Below are 21,899 nucleotides of genomic sequence, written 5' to 3' on the forward strand. Positions count from 1 at the left end.
GGCATAAAAATGTATAAGCGCAAATCTTAACAAGAATATATTAAGAAAATATTTGTATAAATAAAATTTCCTTTCAGCCAGGTATAGTATTTCATAACCATTGTAAAAACGACTCGAAATTTTAGACTCTGCCTTGGAACAGCGACAAACAAACAAATTTTTCCATTTCAATTTTCAGAGAATCTGGAAGATTTTTAATTTTGCGGCAAACTTAATTGATGATAATTCATTGAAAACGATGTTCAAATAAAAATTATTACCCATAATTATAATAAAACATAATAATTTTGTCTGAAATTTGAAAAAACGAAATATCTTTTCCGATACAATCAAAAATTACATTTTTCACGCACCCTGTTTTTGTGCTTATTAGACAAAATGATTTATGCATTTCTTATTCAATTATTTTTTTATTTAGATCAATCATTATCAATGAATATTCATAAACTTGAAGCTTGTTAATTAAATAGATTAATCTTTCCAGCGATTCTAATATGGCTATCAAATACTACACCTGGTCCCAGAGCTCTTTGTTTCATTTTGTTTCGACTTACATATTAAATCTTCTTCACGTGTATTTTCTTCCTGCAGTAAAAAGTACGACTTAGAAAGTCTGAGTTTCGATGCAACTAATGTTAATGATTTTAGAATATTCTGATGTTCTTTGTTATATAATTTAAATGATTCATCTAATAAGCCAATTGATACATCATGTTTAGGACGGTCAACAACCTTAGTTAAACTAGCTGAAATTAAATAATTATTATGAGGACTTTTGCAATTTTTGATTAAATTAAGGCTCTTTGTCTATCGATACAACGTAATTTCGTAATTTCAACACAGCTACAACCAAATTTATGTGAAGCAATTGAATAAAAAAAGTAATGGCAGTAGATCAGGCTAGATTTGAACCAACAGGGGACTAAACTTAGAGTAATAGCATGTGTTCGATAAAAAAGACATACCTCTAAAGGTTCAGTGAATCGGATTGCAGTTTCCGTGTAATATAGTAAAATTGCTATATTTTGATTTTGATGACGTCATAAAGTACAAAAGAAATTAATTTTTAAATAAGTTAGCTAAATTTGAACCGATATATTAACAAAAATTTTGGGGAAATGTGATTCAAAATTAGTAAAATTAAATCCTCGACACAAAATCAGGTCTGATCGATTCATTTATGGCATCGTAGCTCCTAAACAGATGAATCGTTTTTGATTTTTTTAAAGGTAATTTGTCTAAAGTGTTTTCTAGATATGTTATAAGAAAATTTGCTCAGTTGTTTGACATAATCATCTTTTTTCTAGTTGTTATCGGGTACGGAACCCTTGAACTTGGAACACAAAAATCAAATCGGTTCAGTCGTTTAGGAGCTATGATTCCACAGACAGATACATAGATACATAGATAAATAGTCACGTTAAACTTATAACACCCCTCTTTATTAGTTGGGGGTTAAAAATTGAATAAAATTGACGTGTGGTAGTGCAAAATTTTTTGAATTTTGATTCTTACAAATTTTTTAACTTCAATTTCATTGTTAATACTAAGACAATAATACACCCTTGATGGTTAAGTATCATAAAAATAATTACGTGGAAAACTTTCTTCGTCGGGGTTCAGACTAATATGGTACGGTAATTCAATTAATTTTTTTGGTAATTGAAAAGCCGTCTCTGTTACATCCATCATAAGACGTTTCGGCTGAGGTGGACAAATTAATAAATTAATATGAATTATTGTACCAACAATTAAATACTCTCGTAAATTAAATATATTCTGTTTTTCATCAAAATAAAATTTTTTTTGCTCTTTTGTACATTCCTCAGTAGCAAAAAAATCTAGTAAATCACTTGGAACTGGTAAAATTTCACGATCATATGTCCAACGTCTACTAATAAGCTCTGATTCAGTAATTGGTGGCTCAGGTGCCGGTTCCAGAATGGGCGGTAAATCTTCGTCTGGTTGTACATTTATCATTTTTCTTATACGTCGTTCATATTTGATACGCTGTTTTTGAGCCCATTGTTTGACAGTATAATCATAAAAATTATCCTTAATATAAAAAAAATTTAATAAAAACTTATTTTTTTAAGTACAAGCCTTAATTATACTAAAAAGTAGAAAACAAATTTTTCTTCAGGGCAACCATAGACCATTTTATTGCTTCTACAATCACGTCGTCCTCAGTTGGTTAAGGTGTAAACAATATCGTTCGCGGTATGCTTAGGGTAGCGGGTTCTATTCCCGCCGTCGCAACAAAATTAATTTAATTATATGCATGAATATAATTTATTTAATTAGGTGCACTCAGCCTCTGAAATTGAGGACCTGATAAATGAAATTATGAGCGAAAAGGTGGTAAAACACATATATGGTATCACAATGGGCTCTATAGCCTAATTGTGTCCTTCGTGGACAGCCAATAACCTAACAACCTAGATGACGAAATATTCGAGGGTTAAACAAACAACAATGTTTCTAGCATTTAAGAAACATTTTAAAAGTTTTCAGCAAATCTATAGTCAGCGAAACTGGATATACTGTGACTCAAAAATTGGCAAAAAGTCTGCGAATGGCTAAAAACGAGTCAGTTAAATTTTTTTCAATGGTAAATTTGAAATCTCCTTCGAGATAGAAGTGAGAAAATTGGGTACCCAAATATATCACAATTTTACGTTCTACTACTACAAAGCTGTTTCAATAATTGCTTAATAAATCTTAATGATATAGATGGGATGTTGTTTGTATTCTAGAATATCAAATAGTAACAACAGAAAATTCCAGGTATACAGGGAGAAAAATGATCGGAATTCGAGTTTTAAAAAATCAGATAAAAGGAATAAAGAATAGGTTACTACGCTATGTTAATTCGCATTTATTTTCCTTAAATTCCTTCCACTCCTTCCCCAACTTAGAACCTTGTTACTATATTCCAGTTTAACTATTGGCGGTTCATAAACATCTCTACCCGTAGGCATTGTTCAAGCAATATTTCAGCTAAAACTAGTTTTCATTTCCCTTGATCTCCGATAACCTCTGGCTTTAGTTTTCGAAAGCAGCTAGAATTTTCAGCCTTCTACTATCATTCCAAATTTTAACCCTTACTTAATGAGATTGTACCTCAAATATTTCTGGGCATTCGGGAGTGGCATAACTGGAGCTTAACCATGATTGATGATCATATTCCAATTGTAATATACGTATTGCAATATTTGTTAAATCCATCGTAAATGGAAATTCAAAATCATATCTTGGATCTTTAAATTTCACTTCAATTTTTTCCTGGATCTTTTCACGTGGATCAGGTAGAGGTATTGGAACTACTAATTTTGTCCACAAAGCAAGTGAAAAATGTTTTGTAATTTTTTTAAACGTTGCTATCCGTACATCATCCGATAAGTCCATACGATTTTGGCAATCACCCAAAATGTAACGTGTACCTAGTTGTATCAATATAATCAATTTTTATAATTTATTTAAAATCAGAAACAGCAAAAATCTGTGAGCGTTTTCTTTTCCAAGCAAAATTTATTTCAATTATTTTCGAAAATATACTAAATTATTAGTAACAATCTCTTTTGGTAAATAGAGCATTAATTTTGTTTGCCACAAATTCATATATAAAGCAAAGAATAATTCATTTAAAGTATATTTAAATAATTTAAAAAAAATTAATCATGCCTTTTTTTTATTAATAAAAAATAGTTTTTTGAATAAAAAAACGACTTGTAATTTGTAGTGACGTATTTACAACCGTTGAGGCTGTGAGCCAATCGGAATCAAACTAAATTCACATTTATAGGCTTGTTTCTATGGAAATTTACGTTATAATATAGTGAAAGCAAGTTGAGAAACAAACCATTTATCATCTTGCATGTTATTTTATCATTTCTCGGTGAGGTGCTGTTACAAAAGTTAGAAAAACCATTTTCAATTGTAAAATATAAATGAATAATCCATTTAAAAAAAATTTGTTTTTTAATTTTTCTAAGTAATTTTTAGTAAACTTTCGAAAAAAATAAAATCATAAAACACGAATACTATTAGCGTTTGCATAGAAGAATATACGTTCTTCAAATTGATTCTGAATTCTGCTTAAACTTGGCAAATTTTTTAATATACTGGCAATTAATTTTTGAGGGTAGAAAAGGTTAAAAATTTTTGGCCTACTAAGCCAATTAATAAGAGCAATCACTTAAATAAAACAATAATTAAAATCGTTAACTGTTCTTGAGAATTAAGAGATAGGTTTGGTTCATTTTCATAGTTCTCTGATTAAACTAACCGTAATTTATGGCTTTTTGTAACATTATTTTTAAATCTTGTGCAATTAATTTCCACTCTTGTATTTCACTTTTTGATGCATCTAATGGTTTTTTTATTTGATGATTCAAAGCTGATAAAAAATACATAACCGCTTGAGAGCGCTCAATTACATCATCCAACGTCCATTGGTCTGAATTGGAGCTCTTCCAATACTCAATATATGCGTTCATATCTTGTACATATTGGGGATATGGTAACGGATTACAACTTACATACAACTCCCATTCATTGTTTTTTCTACAATTATTTAAACATATTTTTTTAATATAAACATCCGAAATCTAAACTATACCTATAAAAGTTTTGGGATTTGAGGATATTCCACGGCAATGTGAAAGGTACAAAAAAATTATAGAAAACTAATTTTAAGAACCTATAATTTTTTTTTAATTTTTAAATTTTGAGCCAAAATGATTATAAAAATTATTTCCATGATGAAGAAATGACTTAGCAGTTAGTACGATTTAACTAGTAGGTACGGTTGTTGTTTTTTTTGTGTTTCTGTATTACAAAAGTAATCCATATCCCGTGATGTCCGACACTTCTAGTTTAGTGCAAGGTACACTTATTGGTCAATTAATAGAGTAGTTGCATTAACTTTTTTTAGCAAAAAATTCATATATAAATGAAGTAATAATTTATCTGAATTTTATTTAAATAATTTTTTTTTTAAAATTAATAATTCCATTTTTTTATTAATTATTAAATAATAGTTATATTTTTGAATAAATAAAACGGTAGTGACGTATTAACTTCCGTTGAGGCTGTGAGCCAACCGGTTTCTATGGAAATTTGTGTTATAATATAGTGAAAGCTATCTGAGAGCTAAACCATTTATCATTATTCATGTTATTTTATCATTTCTCTGTGCGATGTCGTTACGAAAGCGAGGTGTTGACGTCACTGCCGTTTGTATTTATAGTTTAGAAAAAACTTTTTCAATAGTAAAATTATATGAAAAATCAATTGAAATTTGTTTTTTTTAATTTTTCTTAGTAATTTTTAAAAATAGAATAAAAAAACATGCAACTTCTCTATTGATCAACATTTTGAATTATAAAAATTTCATAATAAATTTAAAAAATTGATGAAAGAAAAGGAATTGCGAAAAAACCCAAAAGGATTTTACGAAAGTTTTCGTATTTTGCGTATAGGAATCAAACTTAAACAAAATTAATGTGCATTTTTAGGTACCAAACACTCATCTTAAAGTTTCGAATTAACTTTTTTAAAGTATTGAAAAGAAAAACATATTCCCACGTTTTTAAGCTATTTGTTTGTATTTTTTGCTAGGTGAATATGGTTATAGAGAAAATCGGTAGTATATATACCGATCTTGACTTTCAAAAGTCCATGCAATTTTTTCCATTTTCTTAATTTTCTGCATGGTATCGTCTAATTGTGACCAACGTATAGGAATTTGATTAAATTCAACAATTTCACGTTGTTCTAAAGCAATGCGTAATCGTTCTTTTCGCTCAGCTTCAATTTTTTTCCATGCTTGATACTTCACGTTCATCATTTCACGATATTCGTTTGCTTTCGTTTGTAAGAATGATACTTTTTGTTTTTTATTGAATTTAGCAAATTTAATCTTTTCCGCTTCTTCTGCTTTAATTTGTTCTGGTGTTTTCTCTGGTTTTGGATCATTTTTATGCTGCTCTTCGTATATTGCAATCCATTCGTCTAAACTTGTTAGTTCTACATCAATTTTAGGCTTCTTCTTCTTTTTCTTACCCATTGTTTATCCTATAGCCTATATACTTTTTCTACCAATTGTATTAAATATATAAAATATAGTCAGTTTAAAAAAAGTATTTTGAAAATAAAATTATTTTTTTTAATATTTTGCAAATATTATCATAAATTGATTTTTTGTTACTATGGTATTTATACACATAGTTTATACAGGGCGAGTTAAGAGGAACGTGTCCAAATTCTATATAGAATAGAAGTATATTAAACTGAACTGAATATTGGTATATTATTTATGCAACTTGTAAATCTCATCTAAAATTATAGTTAGTCTTTATGTGCCTCCTTTAAGTCCGCATGAAAATTAAATAATTGAATTTTTACCGACCTCAAAAAAGTAAAAAATATTTTAAAACAAAATTGCTCATAAGGGAAAAAATTGATAAAATTTTTCATTTCTAAACTATTTTAGTTCTCCTACAAAAAAAGTTTTTCACCTTCATTTGTTTGGGATTATTCGAATCCTAAAATTACTGTAAGATTAGAGGCTATAACCAACTCCGCATCGCAAAATACATTTTAATACATACTGCGCCCTTTAATTTTCGATAAATTAAATTTTAAGTAAAATTTTAGACATTCTCATCGTATTTTTAATTAACAGTATTTATAAAAGCTGTAATTATATTTTCAATCTTAAGTTCGAAGAAGCTAATCAGTTATAAGTGTGTTTTTCTTGCATTTTCGAGGTAAAAACCCGTTTATCTCACGAGTGGTTGATTTTAGAGTTCCGATATGATTTTATTACTCGCCGCTATTTTTTATGAAATATTATTGATTTATAAACACGCCTATCATAGATTGCCTCTCAAAAAGTGACCATGGCTATTTTTAATTAAATTAATTTTAATCAATTTTTTCCATGAACAGGTTTTTGCATTTAAGCCTATACCATTATTTTCGTAATTCAATTATCCTTCTTCTAATACCATTTTCGATTGGTTAACAGATCGGTGTAGCTTGATACCATATCAGATAAGTCATTCATACCATATCAGGTAAGTCAATATAACTACACCGATCTGTTAACCAATCGAAATTGGTATCAGAAGAAAGATAATTGAATTACGAAAATAATGGTAATGGCTTGCCTGAAAAAAAACCGTTCATGGAAAAATTGAATAAATTTAATTTAATTAAAAATAGATATGAACACTTATGAAAATAAGTAAGATAGAAAAACTATGATAGGCGTGCTTAAAAATCAATAAAATTTCATAAATATGTCTCATCTGGTTTATCAGATGGGAAATTATCGACTTTATTCCGTCTCTTAGACCATTACTATTAAAACACAAAACATTTTACTCTTCAAAATTTATTTAAATATTCTACATGACATACAGAAGTAACTCCAAATCAACGTTGAAAAATGCTATAAAAATGCATCAAAATCAAAATTGATAAAATTAAAAAATAAATATTTTCCAAATATATTTTCCAAATATATTTTTTAAATTAATATATTTATTTAAATTTTTATAACATTTACAACAACGATAAAATAAATGATTTTATGTTTATTTTATTTTTTATGTGATAGTACAAATAAAATTATATTATTTAGGTAATTAAACTCAAATGAGTAAAATATTGATCTTGAAAAAAATATTATTTATTCGTAAGGATCAATATTAAACTCGAAAACTACATTCATAAATATCAAAATATTATCGAAAAAAATTCGTTTTCGTGTCACCCCTGCAAATATCGTCTTTAAATTGGTCTATCACCAGTCGGGGGATTAAAGTATTCCCAATGATGATGATGAACTGGTTCAGTTCGTGATGAAAATCCTAATAAAATTAACGCAGCCAATAATACAATTAAAACAATAATGGCTGTTCTTGCATCCTGTTTTTCATCACCCGAATTTAAATATGACGTAATTTGAATGATAACTTGGCGTATTGAATTTGATGCAGATGAATGACATGCGCGTAAAAGTTGTGCACTTAAATTTGGAATTGATGGATCAGGAATTGTTTCAATTTCAGGATCGGGTGCTGGAGCAGGTGGCACGTTTGTAGGTGGAGGCGCCGTTGTACTGGTACTAGGTTGTGTCATATGTTGATAAAATGATGGAGGAAGGACATAAATGTGGGGGTAAGGAACTGCCTGTGAAACAATTTCATTTACAGTTGAAGGAGCTTTAGGCGTCGCTGTACTTTCAGTTACTGTTTCAATCGATATTGATGATTGCATGGATTTTGTATCCTCTGAGGGTGGTGGTAAGCTGTCATCAGTGTTTGTGCTTTCTTCTTTGTAGTACGTTATCCGTTTTTCTACAACTTCTGGAGGGGTTACTGTTGGAGCAGGTACAGGTGGGGGTTGACTCATTTGAATAGATGATTGCAAGCGACTTAAAATTTCTTCAATTAAATGCGGGGGTAATTTAATTTCATCTGTTGATATTGTACCTGATTGCGAGGTTATATCATTTAATTTTAAGCTCATCCCATCAATTTCAGATACTAAAAGTTTTTGTGCCATTAATTCAGACACTGTTAATCGATCTACATCTAAATCGGATACCTGTAATCGTTGTACACGTAATGTTTCGGGCAAAGCAATATTTGTACTTGGTGGCGCACTTTCTCTGGGAGGATGGTATTCAACTTTTTGTGTAATTTCATGATCACCAACTGGTCGACTAATCAATGACGATTGTTCTGATCTTGCAAGACGTACCAAACTTTCTTTTAGATAAGTTTCATCACATGGCTCAACTGGCGATTCAGATAATCGTTCATGGGACTGTTGCTCAAGTATACCACGTTTTGGTACCTTGATTTCATCCAAATGTCGATCTAGTGGATTATCTGACATATCAATTGATGGAGACATTTCAGATCCTGTAAAACCGTCCTCCGATGGATCAAACGATATTTGTTCTAGCAAAGTTCTTCGTTGTGTTGATGGAACCTCTTGAACTGGAACAAATGTTATTTCCTCGGATATATTTTTTCTGTTTGTTGGAATTATAATAATATCTGTTGGTTCTGCAACTACTTCCTCACAGACAAAATCTTCTGGAAGTGGGTCAGTTTGGGTGGAAATTTCCACTTCTTCAATTGAAAATTGGCCAAGTACCAAAGGCGTTGTTGTTCTATCACTTAGATTACTTAAACGTTTTTCTGAAATGTCTTGTTTTTCAGTACCTTCATCCAATTTTTCTGGAATATCAACTTTTCCATCATTATCAACAATAGTAATTTCTGGTGTAATATGCCTTTCATTGTTTGGAATTATTTCTGTTTGTAGATCTTTAAGTCTATTAGCTAAATTTTCTGCTTCAACTTCCAAACTTATTGGATGTACATCGATATTAATTTGATTTCCATCCAAAAGTAGCGTACCTTTAATGATACTTTCATTACTAATTTTCGCTGAATGCGTTTTATCTTCGCTGGTTAATAAATTTGCATCCTCGATATTATCAATGTGAATTTCTTTTAAAATTCCATCGTTTGGATGACGAGTTGTTTTTCTCGGTGGTCTTGGGGGTGCTGGTAAAGGTCTTGATTTCATTTTTTGTATAACTTCACCAGATTGTAATTTTTTATGAGATGCTTCTTCATCGTCAATTTCTATATACTCGTCGTCTTGTATTTGATTTTCTTTATCGTGTGCTGGAGTCGATTGTCTACTAGATGAATTCTTTCGAGAACTTCTTAATGTGCTATAATTTCTTAAAGGTCTTTGCGGAGTATCTTCATCTTTCAAGCGTCTAGGTACTGTGAAAAATTGTGTTTCTTTTATTTGTTTTTTTCTTTTGGTTCTTGGCGGTGGTTGAGCCGGAGGTACATTACTATTGTCTTTTATTTTTTCTACTTTGGCGTATCCAGGTGGTGTGTAGTTTCTAATTGGTGCTGAAATTGAATTCTGAGTATCGTTACGATCTTCGGAAATTAATGAATCTGCACCACGCGATGTGCGATCGTCATCGTTAATTGTGTGAATGGTTGAACGTGAATGCGATGATCGTGCTCGACGTTTCGGAACTGGGGGACTTTCTTCAATTGCGTAATTATTACTACGAATCTGCAAAAGACAAGAATTATAACTTTTAGTTAAATAAATATTTGAAAAAAATGGATTAAAATTAATAAGCTTTCGTGTATCCTGAAGCAGTTAATTTTGCACAATGGGTAAACTCCCAATAATCGCCATCGTATTAATCGGACAGAAAGTGTTTTGAGAAGACCGGGTAGCTTATCAAAGCCACAAATATGTCTTATTTAAGTTTTGATGCAAAATTGCTCCAATGTGACAGTTAAGATATGAATAATTGTACTTACTTCTTGCAAAGAGACATTTTGGTCGCTTCGAAGTAAAGAATCATTAAAATGTTCTGAAATATTTAAGCTCTTCGCACTACGTAAACTTCTTTTGCGTCTAAATGGTATTTGTGGTATTACATTATTTTCCAAATCCAAATCATTTTGTGAAATGCCTTGTGAGTCATGTTTTTTCGATGCAACAGATCCTTTTCGACTTCTCGAAGGTCTCGATGGTGGATAAGTTTTAAAATTGTCATCACTTTGATCAATTTTACGTTCTGGAATATTGTCTGTTGAAATTGTTGATACATCTTGTGAACAAATACTTTGTTTCTTTTTCTTTCGAAGAGTCTTTGTGGGTGGTGTTTGTGCTGGCTCAAAGATTGGTGACTGGTCTCGCATTTTTATATAATCTTCTTGTAATCTTCTGTCATATTCAACAAAATCTTCTGAATGTACCCCATTTTCAATCATTTGAGAGAGAGCATTAATAGGATTTTGAAAAGCTTCTCTTATTTCTGAACTCAGATATAAACTCACATCGATATTATCCTGAGATAGGCCTTTTTCTCTAACAAAAAATTCATCCGAATTGATTTCTTCAATAACACCACCACGTTCAGAGCTAGCATAAGATCGATCCTCTCTGTGACTATCTGGTTGTAAACTTTCACCCGAATTTGTTGTACCGATAATCGCAAATGTATTTTTTGGTTCTGGTACTTCCGGTGATGGAGATAATTCTGGTTCGGAAATAATTTCTTCCTCAACTATAGGTGGCTTGATTAAATTTTCAGGAGATATTTCTTGTTTTTCAGGAGATATTTCTTGGATTTGTGGTTGAATATCTTCTTCAGTTGTATATAAAATATTCGTTGTATTAATATTTTCCTGTCCCAAATCTTCCTCGTATTCTTCTTCTTCATCTGAAAGTGTCTTATTGGGATCTTTTAGTGGAATATATTGAACTAGAGGATCATTACTATTGAATATCACAGGTGCTGGCGTGGGTGGAGGGTATTCCTGAACATATACATTTTCCTTGGATTTTCCTGATCTTAATGATTCATCATCTGCAAATTTGATGTCAGAAAATTTATTCGCCCAACGTTGACCAACAGGTACTTTTTTACGTGCTTTACGAGGCATTGTTACCCAGTCAGGGATGTATTCGGTGAAAAATGTACTCTTTGGTTTGTCGTCACTTTGAACACTTTGATCAGTACTGGTACTCAACGGTGCCATGACAACAGTTTTTTGTTTTTTAGTACGATTTAATATTTTTGGATAAGTTCTAAAATCAAAATCAAATCGTTTTTTCTTTGGTGCATCGTCATCAGCTGAATCTGAAGTACTTGTGGTTTTCTTTGGATGTCTAAATTCAAAATCAAATCGTTTCTTTTTTGGTGCATCATCATCGGGCGAATCTGACGTGCTTGTAGTCTTCTTTGATTCTGAAGTTGTTGTGATTGTCGAAGTAATGACAGGTGCAGCAGTTGTTTCTTTCGGTTTTCTACCTAGGGAAGAGAAGTCAGGCATCTTCGGCATTGATATATCAGGCATTTTCGGCATTGAAATGTCGGGCATTTTAGGCATAGATATATCAGGCATTTTCATTTTCGGTCGATCTGGCATTTTTGGCATATTTATTTTCGGTCGCTCTGGCATTTTTGGCATATCAGGCATCTTAGGCATGTTAAATTTAGGTCGATCTGGCATTTTTGGCATTGAAAACTTTGGTCTTTCAATTTTTCTTGCTCGATCCAGTAAACTTGGTCGTTCGCTTTTTGGACGCTCAACTTTCACCTTAACTATTTTAGTCTTTTTCAGCGGACGATCCGTAGTTGCTTCTCGAGTTTTTCGAATGTTTTGTAGTTTTGTTTTGATTCGACTTGCACTCGATTTCATTCTTTGTCCAATATTTGGATGATTAACCACTTCTTCTGTTGCAAGCGTAGCCTGTTTTCGACTTTCTCTCTGCAATGGCAATACTTCCAAAGCAGACGAATCAACTTGACTTGTGTTCAGCTCACAATCAGTTCGGGAATCATTTGTAGTGGGAGTCGCACTAACACATCTAAATAAAAATAACATAATTTCAAAATTATAATTTTTGTTTTTATATCAAATTTCATTACCTATCATCTCCAATGCCTTCATCACTCATTGCGGCATCTTCACTTTGACCATCTTCTGGTACAATAATTTCTGTATCCAGTGGAACTCGTAAAAATCTGCGTTCAGCTGATGATATACTACTAGCATCATCAATATCTTCCATTTCCACTTCACGTGCCAATGGTGGTCCTGTTTTAAGGACTTCATTTGCTCGACTTTCTTCAGCTGGTGCGTTTATAATTTCGTATTCGTGATCGCTAAAAAACATAATTGCAATTAATATGGTGCGTGCCTGACTGTAAAATTTTTAAAAAACTCTTTGTTTATTAAGTATACAAGTCATGTATCTTTAAAACAACACTACCACAACTTTTTCAGGACCTTACCAAAGCCAATATCGAGATTAGAAATTGTTTACCTATTATCTTAGAAACGCCATGACCATAAATTTCTTACTGATGTTTTTCTTGGTAATCGGAAAAAATAGTACGAAAATTTTATGGACCCAGAGTATTGTTGTAATTACGAGTTCAGTTGACTATAGAGGATTTGGTTGGGTTCTGAAATTTTTAGCTCTTGCGTTCAAAAATGACATTATTACAAAAATTTTGTTCGGTTTATTTTTCTAGGTCTATTTTCTTCGGTTTATTTTTTCCTAAATCCGTTTTTCTTAGGGATCCCTCCCCATTTTTTAACTCTAATTTTTATAAATTGCATTATTTTCCAGCTTTTTCTATATAAAAAATAATTTTTAACGTTTTACATTTGTGGTGTTATAAATTTTTAAAATTTAACAATCATTGTACAGTTTTCTTATTTTGCAATTCCCAGCCAATAAAATAATGTAGTAAACTACTTTGTAGTCTAATTAGTCCGTAAAATTTGTTGGACTTGTCATACTAACTATGTCCTAATCCTAACTACCACTTTTATGCTCTAGGTTAATAAAATTCCGGAAATTGAAAAAATATTTTTTTTTTAATTTATATCCCCAGTACCGTGCTCTTACATCCTTAATTAGTCGGATGCAACGGTTTTTTTTTGTGTTTTTTTTTTTTTTGTTTGAACTTTAATTTAAATAGAAAATAAAATTTTTTTAAATTTTCACCGACTTGCTTTGGAGAAATCTATGAAAACATATCATCCATCTACCTACTTATGAAGTCATTTATTTATTTAAATAATTGGGCAACCCCCCCCCCTAAAATTTTCAGAATTGATTTAGACTTAGTCCAACTTTAAATATAAAAAAAAAAAAAAACAAGCCTTTTATCCAAAATTTTCCTGTCGCTCGTACATCCTGAACCCACAAAAATTTAAGAAACACTTTCTTTTTTTATGCACATAAATGGGAAATCATTTTTTTTAAATTCGTTATATTTCGAAGTAAGCTAGAAATTTATTGTTTGATATTATCCCAGCAATTATTATGAGTGGCGGATATTTCTTGACTCATTTTGCGGACTAAATATCGGTCTATAAAAAACAATGCATGAGCTATTACTAAGTACAGTGTGTCCCATTAATAATTAACATGTATGTATGTATGTGTGTATGTTTGTATGTATGTAAATATGATAGTATTTTTATTTTTGGCCGGATTTATTTGGCACAGTATTGATCATTGAAAAAATGTATTATCTATTTAAAAATCTGAATAATATATTTATAATTTTTTATATTAAAAATAAAATATGGTGTGTGTAATAGAAGATTTTGATTGATCTCACCCGGAATAAAATTTTTGTGTATTAAACATAACCGGTGACATTCGATCACCTATCATTGATGAATATCGTACAACAGGCGGCGTCCCAACAAGATTTTTACGAGTTTCAGGTAACAGTTCTTCACTTTGAAAAAATTGACAAGCGCATCGTACATCTCTCGACGTTGTCGATGATTCTGAATCTTCAGAACGTGATCGGGTACGACGTGACCGTTTCGAATATGTACGCGGCTTATTGGTCGACATAATTTTTACTTTCCACTACTTTGTTTTTAATATTCGTTTTTTATCCGATATCAAATAGTTGAACCGTTGCCATTCTGATTGAGATTTATGAAAGAAAATTTTTATTTATTTAATAACAATAAATTATTTTTTAATTGATAGTAAAAAAATGTTAATAATACAGGTACCTACTTTAAAAAAAACCACTTAACCAGATCTAATATTATTTGCGACTACTTTATTTCAGAATTTCAGCTCAGGTCATGACGAATTATAACGAAATTATTCGATTTGGCTCGAAATAAATTATTTTTGTATGCCTCATAATGATTGAGATATTATGATTATTGTGTTTTATGTACTTGTCGCATTGTAAAATTTAATTTAGTATCAGTGTAGATACCGCCGCGCGCCGTGTCACTCTATAAGTGATGTAGATTTTATAAATGGTAGGTAACGATTATTGTATTTAAATATATAACAATGGCCTTAATATTTAATTAGGTTTCTTATATGTAAAGTTTTTTATAAATGTAAACAGTTTAGAACGAATAAATTTCCAAGTGTATTTTTAACAGATAAACGCCAGTCAGTTCTAAGTATTTAAAAGCCAGTGAGCCGAATTATATCTCCTTTTAAACACCCTTCTTTCAAGCTTGAGAGATTCTATTTATTGGTTCACTATTGATCCAAATTATACCAGCCCGTTAAAAATTAAAGTGAAAAGCTTACTTTCATGCAAGTGCAGTCAGCGCCGGCTCTATCCCCAAATCAAGGTAGAGCGAGATCGTCTTTCGGAGCCTTTTTTCCCATAAATTAACTTGTATTTCAATAATCAATACATAAATGCGAAATTGTTTTTCGCATTTAGCATTTTGGCGCCCCTTATAACCTGGGGCTTGGAGTGCCCGCTCCACTTGCTCTACCCTTGGTTCGGTGCTGAGTTCAGTACAGTAATAGTATAGTCTCAATTAATTGTCAACTGCTGCTACTTGTCTCAACTAAAAAGGTAATTTAAGGGAAACTATCTATTTGGCACATCAAAAACCTTGTGGACAATACTTATCTAGCATAAATAATGGAAAACATTTACAAATTATTGATATCAACTAGGAAAAGAGCTGACAAGATCTGACAATATTTAAATGGATGCTTTTCATCAAACCACCCTTTAAAAAAATGGAATTGAAATCGGTTCATCCGTTTGAGAGCTACATTTCCATAGAGAAAAGCCCCCTTCAAATTTTATTCGAATGTTGAAAACAGTAACCTTGGCTACGCAAAGCTTGCGGAGGGACAAAAGGAAAAAAAGTCTTGTGTATAATAAGCAACACGAAAACCAGAAACGTAACATTTATATATAAAAATTTTCCTATTTTTGCTAATGAAAAAATGAAATGATCCAATATAAAAAATTTATAGTATTTTAAGGTAATTTAAATGACATTAAAGATTCGAAAACTTAAGACCGCAAAAAAAAACAGTCAGTCGTGGGGACTGTCGATGAAAGTGAAAACTTATCTATAACTTTGGAATAACTGTGGTTAAGTTTTTAAATTATAGTAAAAATAATTAAAATTTCATAATTTGTAAATTGAAATTATTAACGAGATCCATGAATTTTGATAACAAACGGTTCCATGATTACAAACGGAAATGGGCAAAACCATTATGAAAATCAAAAGCATTAAATTTTTAGAAAATATCAAAGCGTTTCTGTGTTAATTAGTTTTGGTACACACTGATTCAGATGGTTAAACTTTAGAAATATATAAAACCCAGAATATTTTGTCTAAGTAAGTGTTTGGTTTCACTATTTGGATTAAAATGAAGCATTTTTTTACCAAATGAAAACATTTGGGAATATGTTGAAAGTCTCAGATCAAAAATATTCCCCGAAAATTCGAAGCAAAAGAGGAGAAGGCAAATCTAAAAGCTAAAAAGTTTCTGCTCAAAAAGGAAGTTAGCCAATTACCTTTGGCGTAAGTGATGAACCAAAAACCGTAAAATGTATAGGATTGTCAAATTGAAAATAATTCATAGCTCAAAAATTTTGATCATATCAAAAAATCCAGCTGAAGATTAAAAAAATTAAAATAATTTTTCCGAAACACTCAGCATAATCGGAAGTTTGATTAAAATCTGAATCAAATAATTATTCTACTTACTTTAAAGTTGACCATTTATTATAATCTTCTTCCAATGATGTGGCTTTCAAAATTTTTTTATCCAAATAACTCCGTTCCTCGTCAACTGACATACTCTGATTTTCCATTACCATTTTACTCAATGGCGGTGGCTTAAGTTTTTGCGGCATTTCCACATCATTTTCGTTTGTTGGTACATCATTTTCATCCAATGACCTTTGTACTGGTATGTCGTTAATATGAATTTCCACTTCAGGTCGTTCAATTGGCTCATAGATGTGATCATCATTCATTTGCGCCTGAATTGTATGGTCGATTGGAATAATAATGTGAGTTATACTGTTAGTTCTGATTGTTCGGGGCTCAATGTTTTTATTTGGTTCTTGAATTTTATACTCAATTGGCTCTAAAATAATTTCTGGTTTCTTTTCTGGTGTTGACTCTTTTGATTGTTCAATATTTTCATTCTTTTCCAGAATTGGTTCTAAAATTACTTCTGTTTTCTTATCTGGTTCAATGACCTCAGGTTCTTGAACTTTTGGCTTGTCTTCTGTTTCAATAACCCTCATTTCCTCAACTTTCGGTCTGTTTTCTGTTTCAATAACATTTTTTCCTTCAACTTTTGATTTGTCTTCTGCTTCAATAACGTTTTTTCCTTCAACTTTTGGTTTGTCTTCTGCTTCAGTAATTTTGGTCTCTTCAACTTTAGGTTTATCTTCTAATTTAGGTTCTTCATTCTTTATTTCTACCTCAATTACTTCAGGTTCTGGAATCTTTGAGACTTTTCCTGATTCAATTTCCACAGATTTAACATCACCAGGATTTTCTTTATCTTCATTTTTTAATATTTCCTCACTTATCTCGGTTATATTAGAGGAAATGTCTTCAACCGACAAGGATTTATCCGTATTATCGGACATATCGATATGAATGCTATTATCACTATTACTTAAATCTGTATATTTTAAGTATGTCCATGGATATCTTCCTTGTTCCTTAGCACGTCGTATGTCCTCCCACTTGTATGTTTTAAGTGGGACCGGTGGTGAATATTTCTCTAGAAAAAATATTCAATGTAATACAAAAAAAATTTCGTAAAATTAAATTTTATTTATCGTTTTAATATATCGAATTCGTTAACGCATGATCGTTTTAAAAAAGAGTAGTTTTGGATATTTTCGAGTTTCTATATAATTTTCACTTCAATTTCTCAGTTCACGTATAGGATCATTTCTGAAAGGAGAAAAAATATAATTTCGTGTTTAATTAAAATTTTTTTTTTTGATTTGTAGTGTTAATGTTGATATTTTTTATCATGAAATCATTCAGAGTGATTCATTTTTAATGGTGTCGAGTGTACAGTACAATATTGTTTTAATGGTTTCAAGTTTTTAATGCCAAGAAATGATGGCCAAAGAGAAAATTTAATGTTTATAGTACAGGCGCTATTATTTTCGAATATTGTTTTAAAATTTTTCGTTTGAAAGTCATTTAAAACTAGATACCGCGGAAGTTTAAATATCTTTGGAAAATTTTTACATTTTCTCATGAAGAAGCTACCAATTTTTTGTCTAACATGTCACTCTCCCTAAACAGGATTATGGTTAGCCCATATATCAAAAACAGACAACATTTCATCTTAAATATTTCGGGGTTGAGGGGTGTATGCCTTGACCTACCCTTTGAATACATTCGTACCAACATTTATAGCACTTTTAGTAAATATAATAAGCATGCATTTATCAGTACCTCCGTTGTGCGGCACTTATTTTACATGGACGAAGAACAAATACGTAGCTAATAATAAACAATGTTTACTTACAGTTGGAAAAATTTACAACAAAAAATTCCAAAAACTATTTAAAATCACTTTATATATTTTGTTCCTTTGTTTCGACATAAGCCAAAGCCACATTTTTCAAAAAAAAAGGAGAAATTAACACCCACAAAATAACTTGTTTTTAGAAGAAAATATTTAAATCATTTTTACTTTTTGCCTTAACGTTAGGAAATGTTATTACTACTTTTCACATATACGCTTTAATTACTGTGTATGACCCATTTTACACATATGTTAAAAAATAAACATACCTGTTTACACGTTAAGTTATTTCAAATATTATTTACACGTTAAAAAAATGTTTGAATCGTAATTATCAAAACATATCATTTTATACAACTTGTATTTGCGGCACTTAAAAAAAGTAGATATTCACGAAACTTAGATATGTAGATGTGCCCAGGAAGTATTTTGTAGGGTCTAATCTTTACCCACCTTTGCAGCTCCAACAAATTGAGCTATAGCGTAGAAAGTTTGTCTTAGAAGTAAATGTCAAAGAATTTCCTTCTGATAATGACAACTTTCCGGCATCTCTTACCTCTCTTTTATATAAATACTTCATGTGCTCCATAACATAACATGTGCTGCAAAAATCGACTTTTTTAATATTACTTATGTAATATTACTCTACTCCGAAAAATTAGAAAAGTCTACGAAGTATAAGAAGTAAATAAAAAAAGTTGAAAACAGATAAAGAAAAAATACAAGACATCAAGATAATGAAGAGATGTACATCACACGGAGACGACATCCCTGGAGCAGAACTAGGTGAAGAGCACCGGCTCGAAATATCGCCCAAGGGTTTGAGTTCTACCCACATTTTTTGTTTTGGAACTATGTTCCTTATTGCACGATATTTGTTTGCTGGTTGGGGCATCTAGGTTACCTAGGAAACTAAAACTTTTTCAATCAATTCAGGTTTCCATGAATTTTGAGAAAATGCAAAAATCTTTTTTATAACTGTCAATTATTATTTTTTGTCAAAATTTTATGTTATCATTTAAAAAAATTGAGTTGTGAAAGTTATCAGAAATTAAAACAAAGATAATTGAAAGAAAGTACAATGCAATTTTTATGTTATATCATAATAAATATCCTGATCAAACCAAACGTAATGTACTCACATATTGGGTTGACAACTAAATCAGAAGTATTTCCTTTTTAAACTAATACTAAAAGTATTTGACTTCTAAAATTAATACCATAAATTTTCAGAAAAATATCTTGTAAATAAATAAAATAAAGCGCTTCATTTATAATGTACCAAGGCACGAAAGGAATATAGTTCCTACCGGGTGTCCTACGACACCTCTCGATCTTTTTGTCAAACAATGATTCCAACAATATTAAAAATATTCAGCCACATTATTTAAATGTCCCAAAGTAAATAAACGGTAATCACCTCCATTATAGAAACACACAACCTTGTGGTCTTGTGGGCATGATGTATGTAGAAATAAACATATTGAGTATCTTTACAAACAATGGATGACGTAAACCTTAAGTCAAAGTTCATTCACTGGTTAATGTCCCCGTTATTTAGGAAAATATAACAAAATAATACAAAATATTTTTTATCTCCGATTCTCAATAGCGACTTTATAGTGCTTAAGATTATAGAATAGAAAAACCATGCAATAATATGTTTACAAACTCATACACTTCACCAAACACTGGATAAAATTTTAGCGTGTAAATAAGTATGTTATACGTTAGCGTACAAATAGACCCAACAAAAAACAAACGTAAAATATAAAAATCATAATATTTCTAAAAATAAAATTCACATATCCACGGAAAAATAGTAAACTGTTACCAAATTAAATTTTTTTTTAAAACGCTGAATGTCACATTTAATTTGGGTGAGATCACATTAATCAATGATGATTTTTATCGAGAAAAAAAAGAAAAAATATTCGTTTTCAACTTTACCTTGTGCATTTGTTGTTACATAACAATCATTCGATTGTTGTGTATTTTCACTACTACTATCAATCTTTTCTGATACAAATTTTTGGCTTGTGTCACTGGTAGGTGTGATTTGACGATCTATTGGAATGCAATCGATAGAAGGAGGAGATTCTTCTTCGTTATTCAATTGCTGTTTCCTATTGCTATTATTGTTGTCCTTATTAATATCAATATTGGACATTTCTCATTTCACTAAACTACTACGTTATTTAACTCACATTATTATTCGCATTTGTTATAATTTGATCTATCTAACAACCACTACTCAAAAGCAAAAAAAAAAAAAAAAATATGGAAAATTGCCGTACCTTGTTCAACTTGTGTCTTTCAAAATCAATGTTTTTCTTTATTGCTCAATTGCTATTTTCGCATTTGTGATGATGTCACTTTTTCGAAACGTATTTAAGTTGTGTTAGAGTAGGATATAAAATTGTTTTGGATCATAGCCAGAAAATTATGGTGTCTGTTAGGTTTTTTAACTCTTTAATTAAAAACTGTATAAATATTTTCTTACTTTTTTTCTAGTATTTGTTTATAAAGGGTGGCCTACGCAGGTTTCAATTTTCTGAATCCCTCACTCACTCTTAATTTCATCACGTTTTTTGCAAATACCCTACAAAGACACCCTCTCCACTTATAAATCATCTAAAATTTAAAAAAAAAAAAGTTAAAACACTTTTTAAAGGAAAGTTCTTTGTCGGTCAGATTTTATATCCTTTATAAAATTTGTTTCAAACTAAAAGCAAAGTGATTCAGTTCAATTTATGGTGTTGCTGTAATAAGAGTAGCTTAGAATTGTTAGAATGGCATTCCAAAAATTGATATGAGTGACACCTAGATCAGAAATTACTCAAGTAAATATCTTAAAACTAACACATTTTATTTTTATTTGATGGGACACCTTGTATATTTACTTTTTTCGTTGCGTATAAAAACAATTCGTTTTAGGTGTGAAAAATCTGTTACGATTATTCATCAATTACCTATCACTCTTCATTATGACTCGACTCAGATTAATTGGTAAATATATTAGTCATTGAAAACTATTATACTAAATACAAAGAAAGTTAATTATGTAAACACTCTGAATATATGGAGATCTATATATTTCATAGAAAAAACTTTCAAACAAAAGTTTCTCGGATTTAAAAAAGAACAATATTGGTATTTAAATTCTTTTATCAACCGCTTATGGTTTAAAAAACATTTTTTTTACGGTAAAATGTTAGGATCTATCTTTTCCAGAAAGTAAGAATCTATTCAAGCTGCACAATATTTCAAGCGATTAAAGCTCTCAACATTCATCATTTTGTTAAAATATTAAATTTCAAAAAAATATTCTTATATATCACTCCCACGATTTACTATTCCAATCGCGTTTATCACAGTCTAATCAGCCGAATCAGCTACAGAATGCTCCGAAATAAACAAAATAGCCCACACAATCTTAGTACATCAAAGTTTTACAAGTTGCATATTAAACTTAAATATACTAACTATGC

General features: G+C 30.5%; 1 protein-coding gene across 3 annotated transcripts; it reads right to left on the reverse strand.

Moving 5' to 3' along the window:
• Positions 1-7,606: 7,606 nt before the first annotated feature.
• On the reverse strand, positions 7,607-20,642 carry LOC123294740 (titin). Of its 3 annotated transcripts, none has more exons than XM_044875872.1 (5): positions 20,359-20,642; positions 16,608-17,643; positions 12,506-12,742; positions 10,386-12,444; positions 7,607-10,128 (listed from the first exon to the last, which is right to left on the reverse strand). In XM_044875872.1, exons 1-5 carry the CDS (start codon positions 20,576-20,578, stop codon positions 7,801-7,803), a joined length of 5,880 nt encoding a protein of 1,959 aa, XP_044731807.1. In that variant the 5' UTR covers positions 20,579-20,642; the 3' UTR covers positions 7,607-7,800. The 3 variants fall into 3 exon arrangements, with proteins under 3 accessions (XP_044731807.1, XP_044731808.1, XP_044731809.1); XM_044875873.1 differs by lacking the exons at positions 16,608-17,643; positions 20,359-20,642 and adding exons at positions 14,216-14,534; positions 14,632-14,672; XM_044875874.1 differs by lacking the exons at positions 16,608-17,643; positions 20,359-20,642 and adding exons at positions 14,216-14,534; positions 14,628-14,646.
• Between the last annotated feature and the right edge of the window lie 1,257 nt (positions 20,643-21,899).

This window comes from Chrysoperla carnea, chromosome 3 (assembly GCF_905475395.1).
Source record: "Chrysoperla carnea chromosome 3, inChrCarn1.1, whole genome shotgun sequence".
Taxonomy (NCBI): Eukaryota; Metazoa; Arthropoda; class Insecta; order Neuroptera; family Chrysopidae; genus Chrysoperla; species Chrysoperla carnea.

Bases quoted from the DNA above. Each gene is read 5' to 3' on its own strand.
- LOC123294740 (XM_044875872.1), bottom strand. From the start codon at position 20,578: ATGTCCAATATTGATATTAATAAGGACAACAATAATAGCAATAGGAAA. The intron at 12,743-16,607 runs GTAAGTAGAATA...TATGTTTTTTAG, and splicing joins AATAAATGGTCAACTTTAAA to CGATCACGAATACGAAATTA. The intron at 12,445-12,505 runs GTAATGAAATTT...ATTTTTATTTAG, and splicing joins GAAGGCATTGGAGATGATAG to ATGTGTTAGTGCGACTCCCA.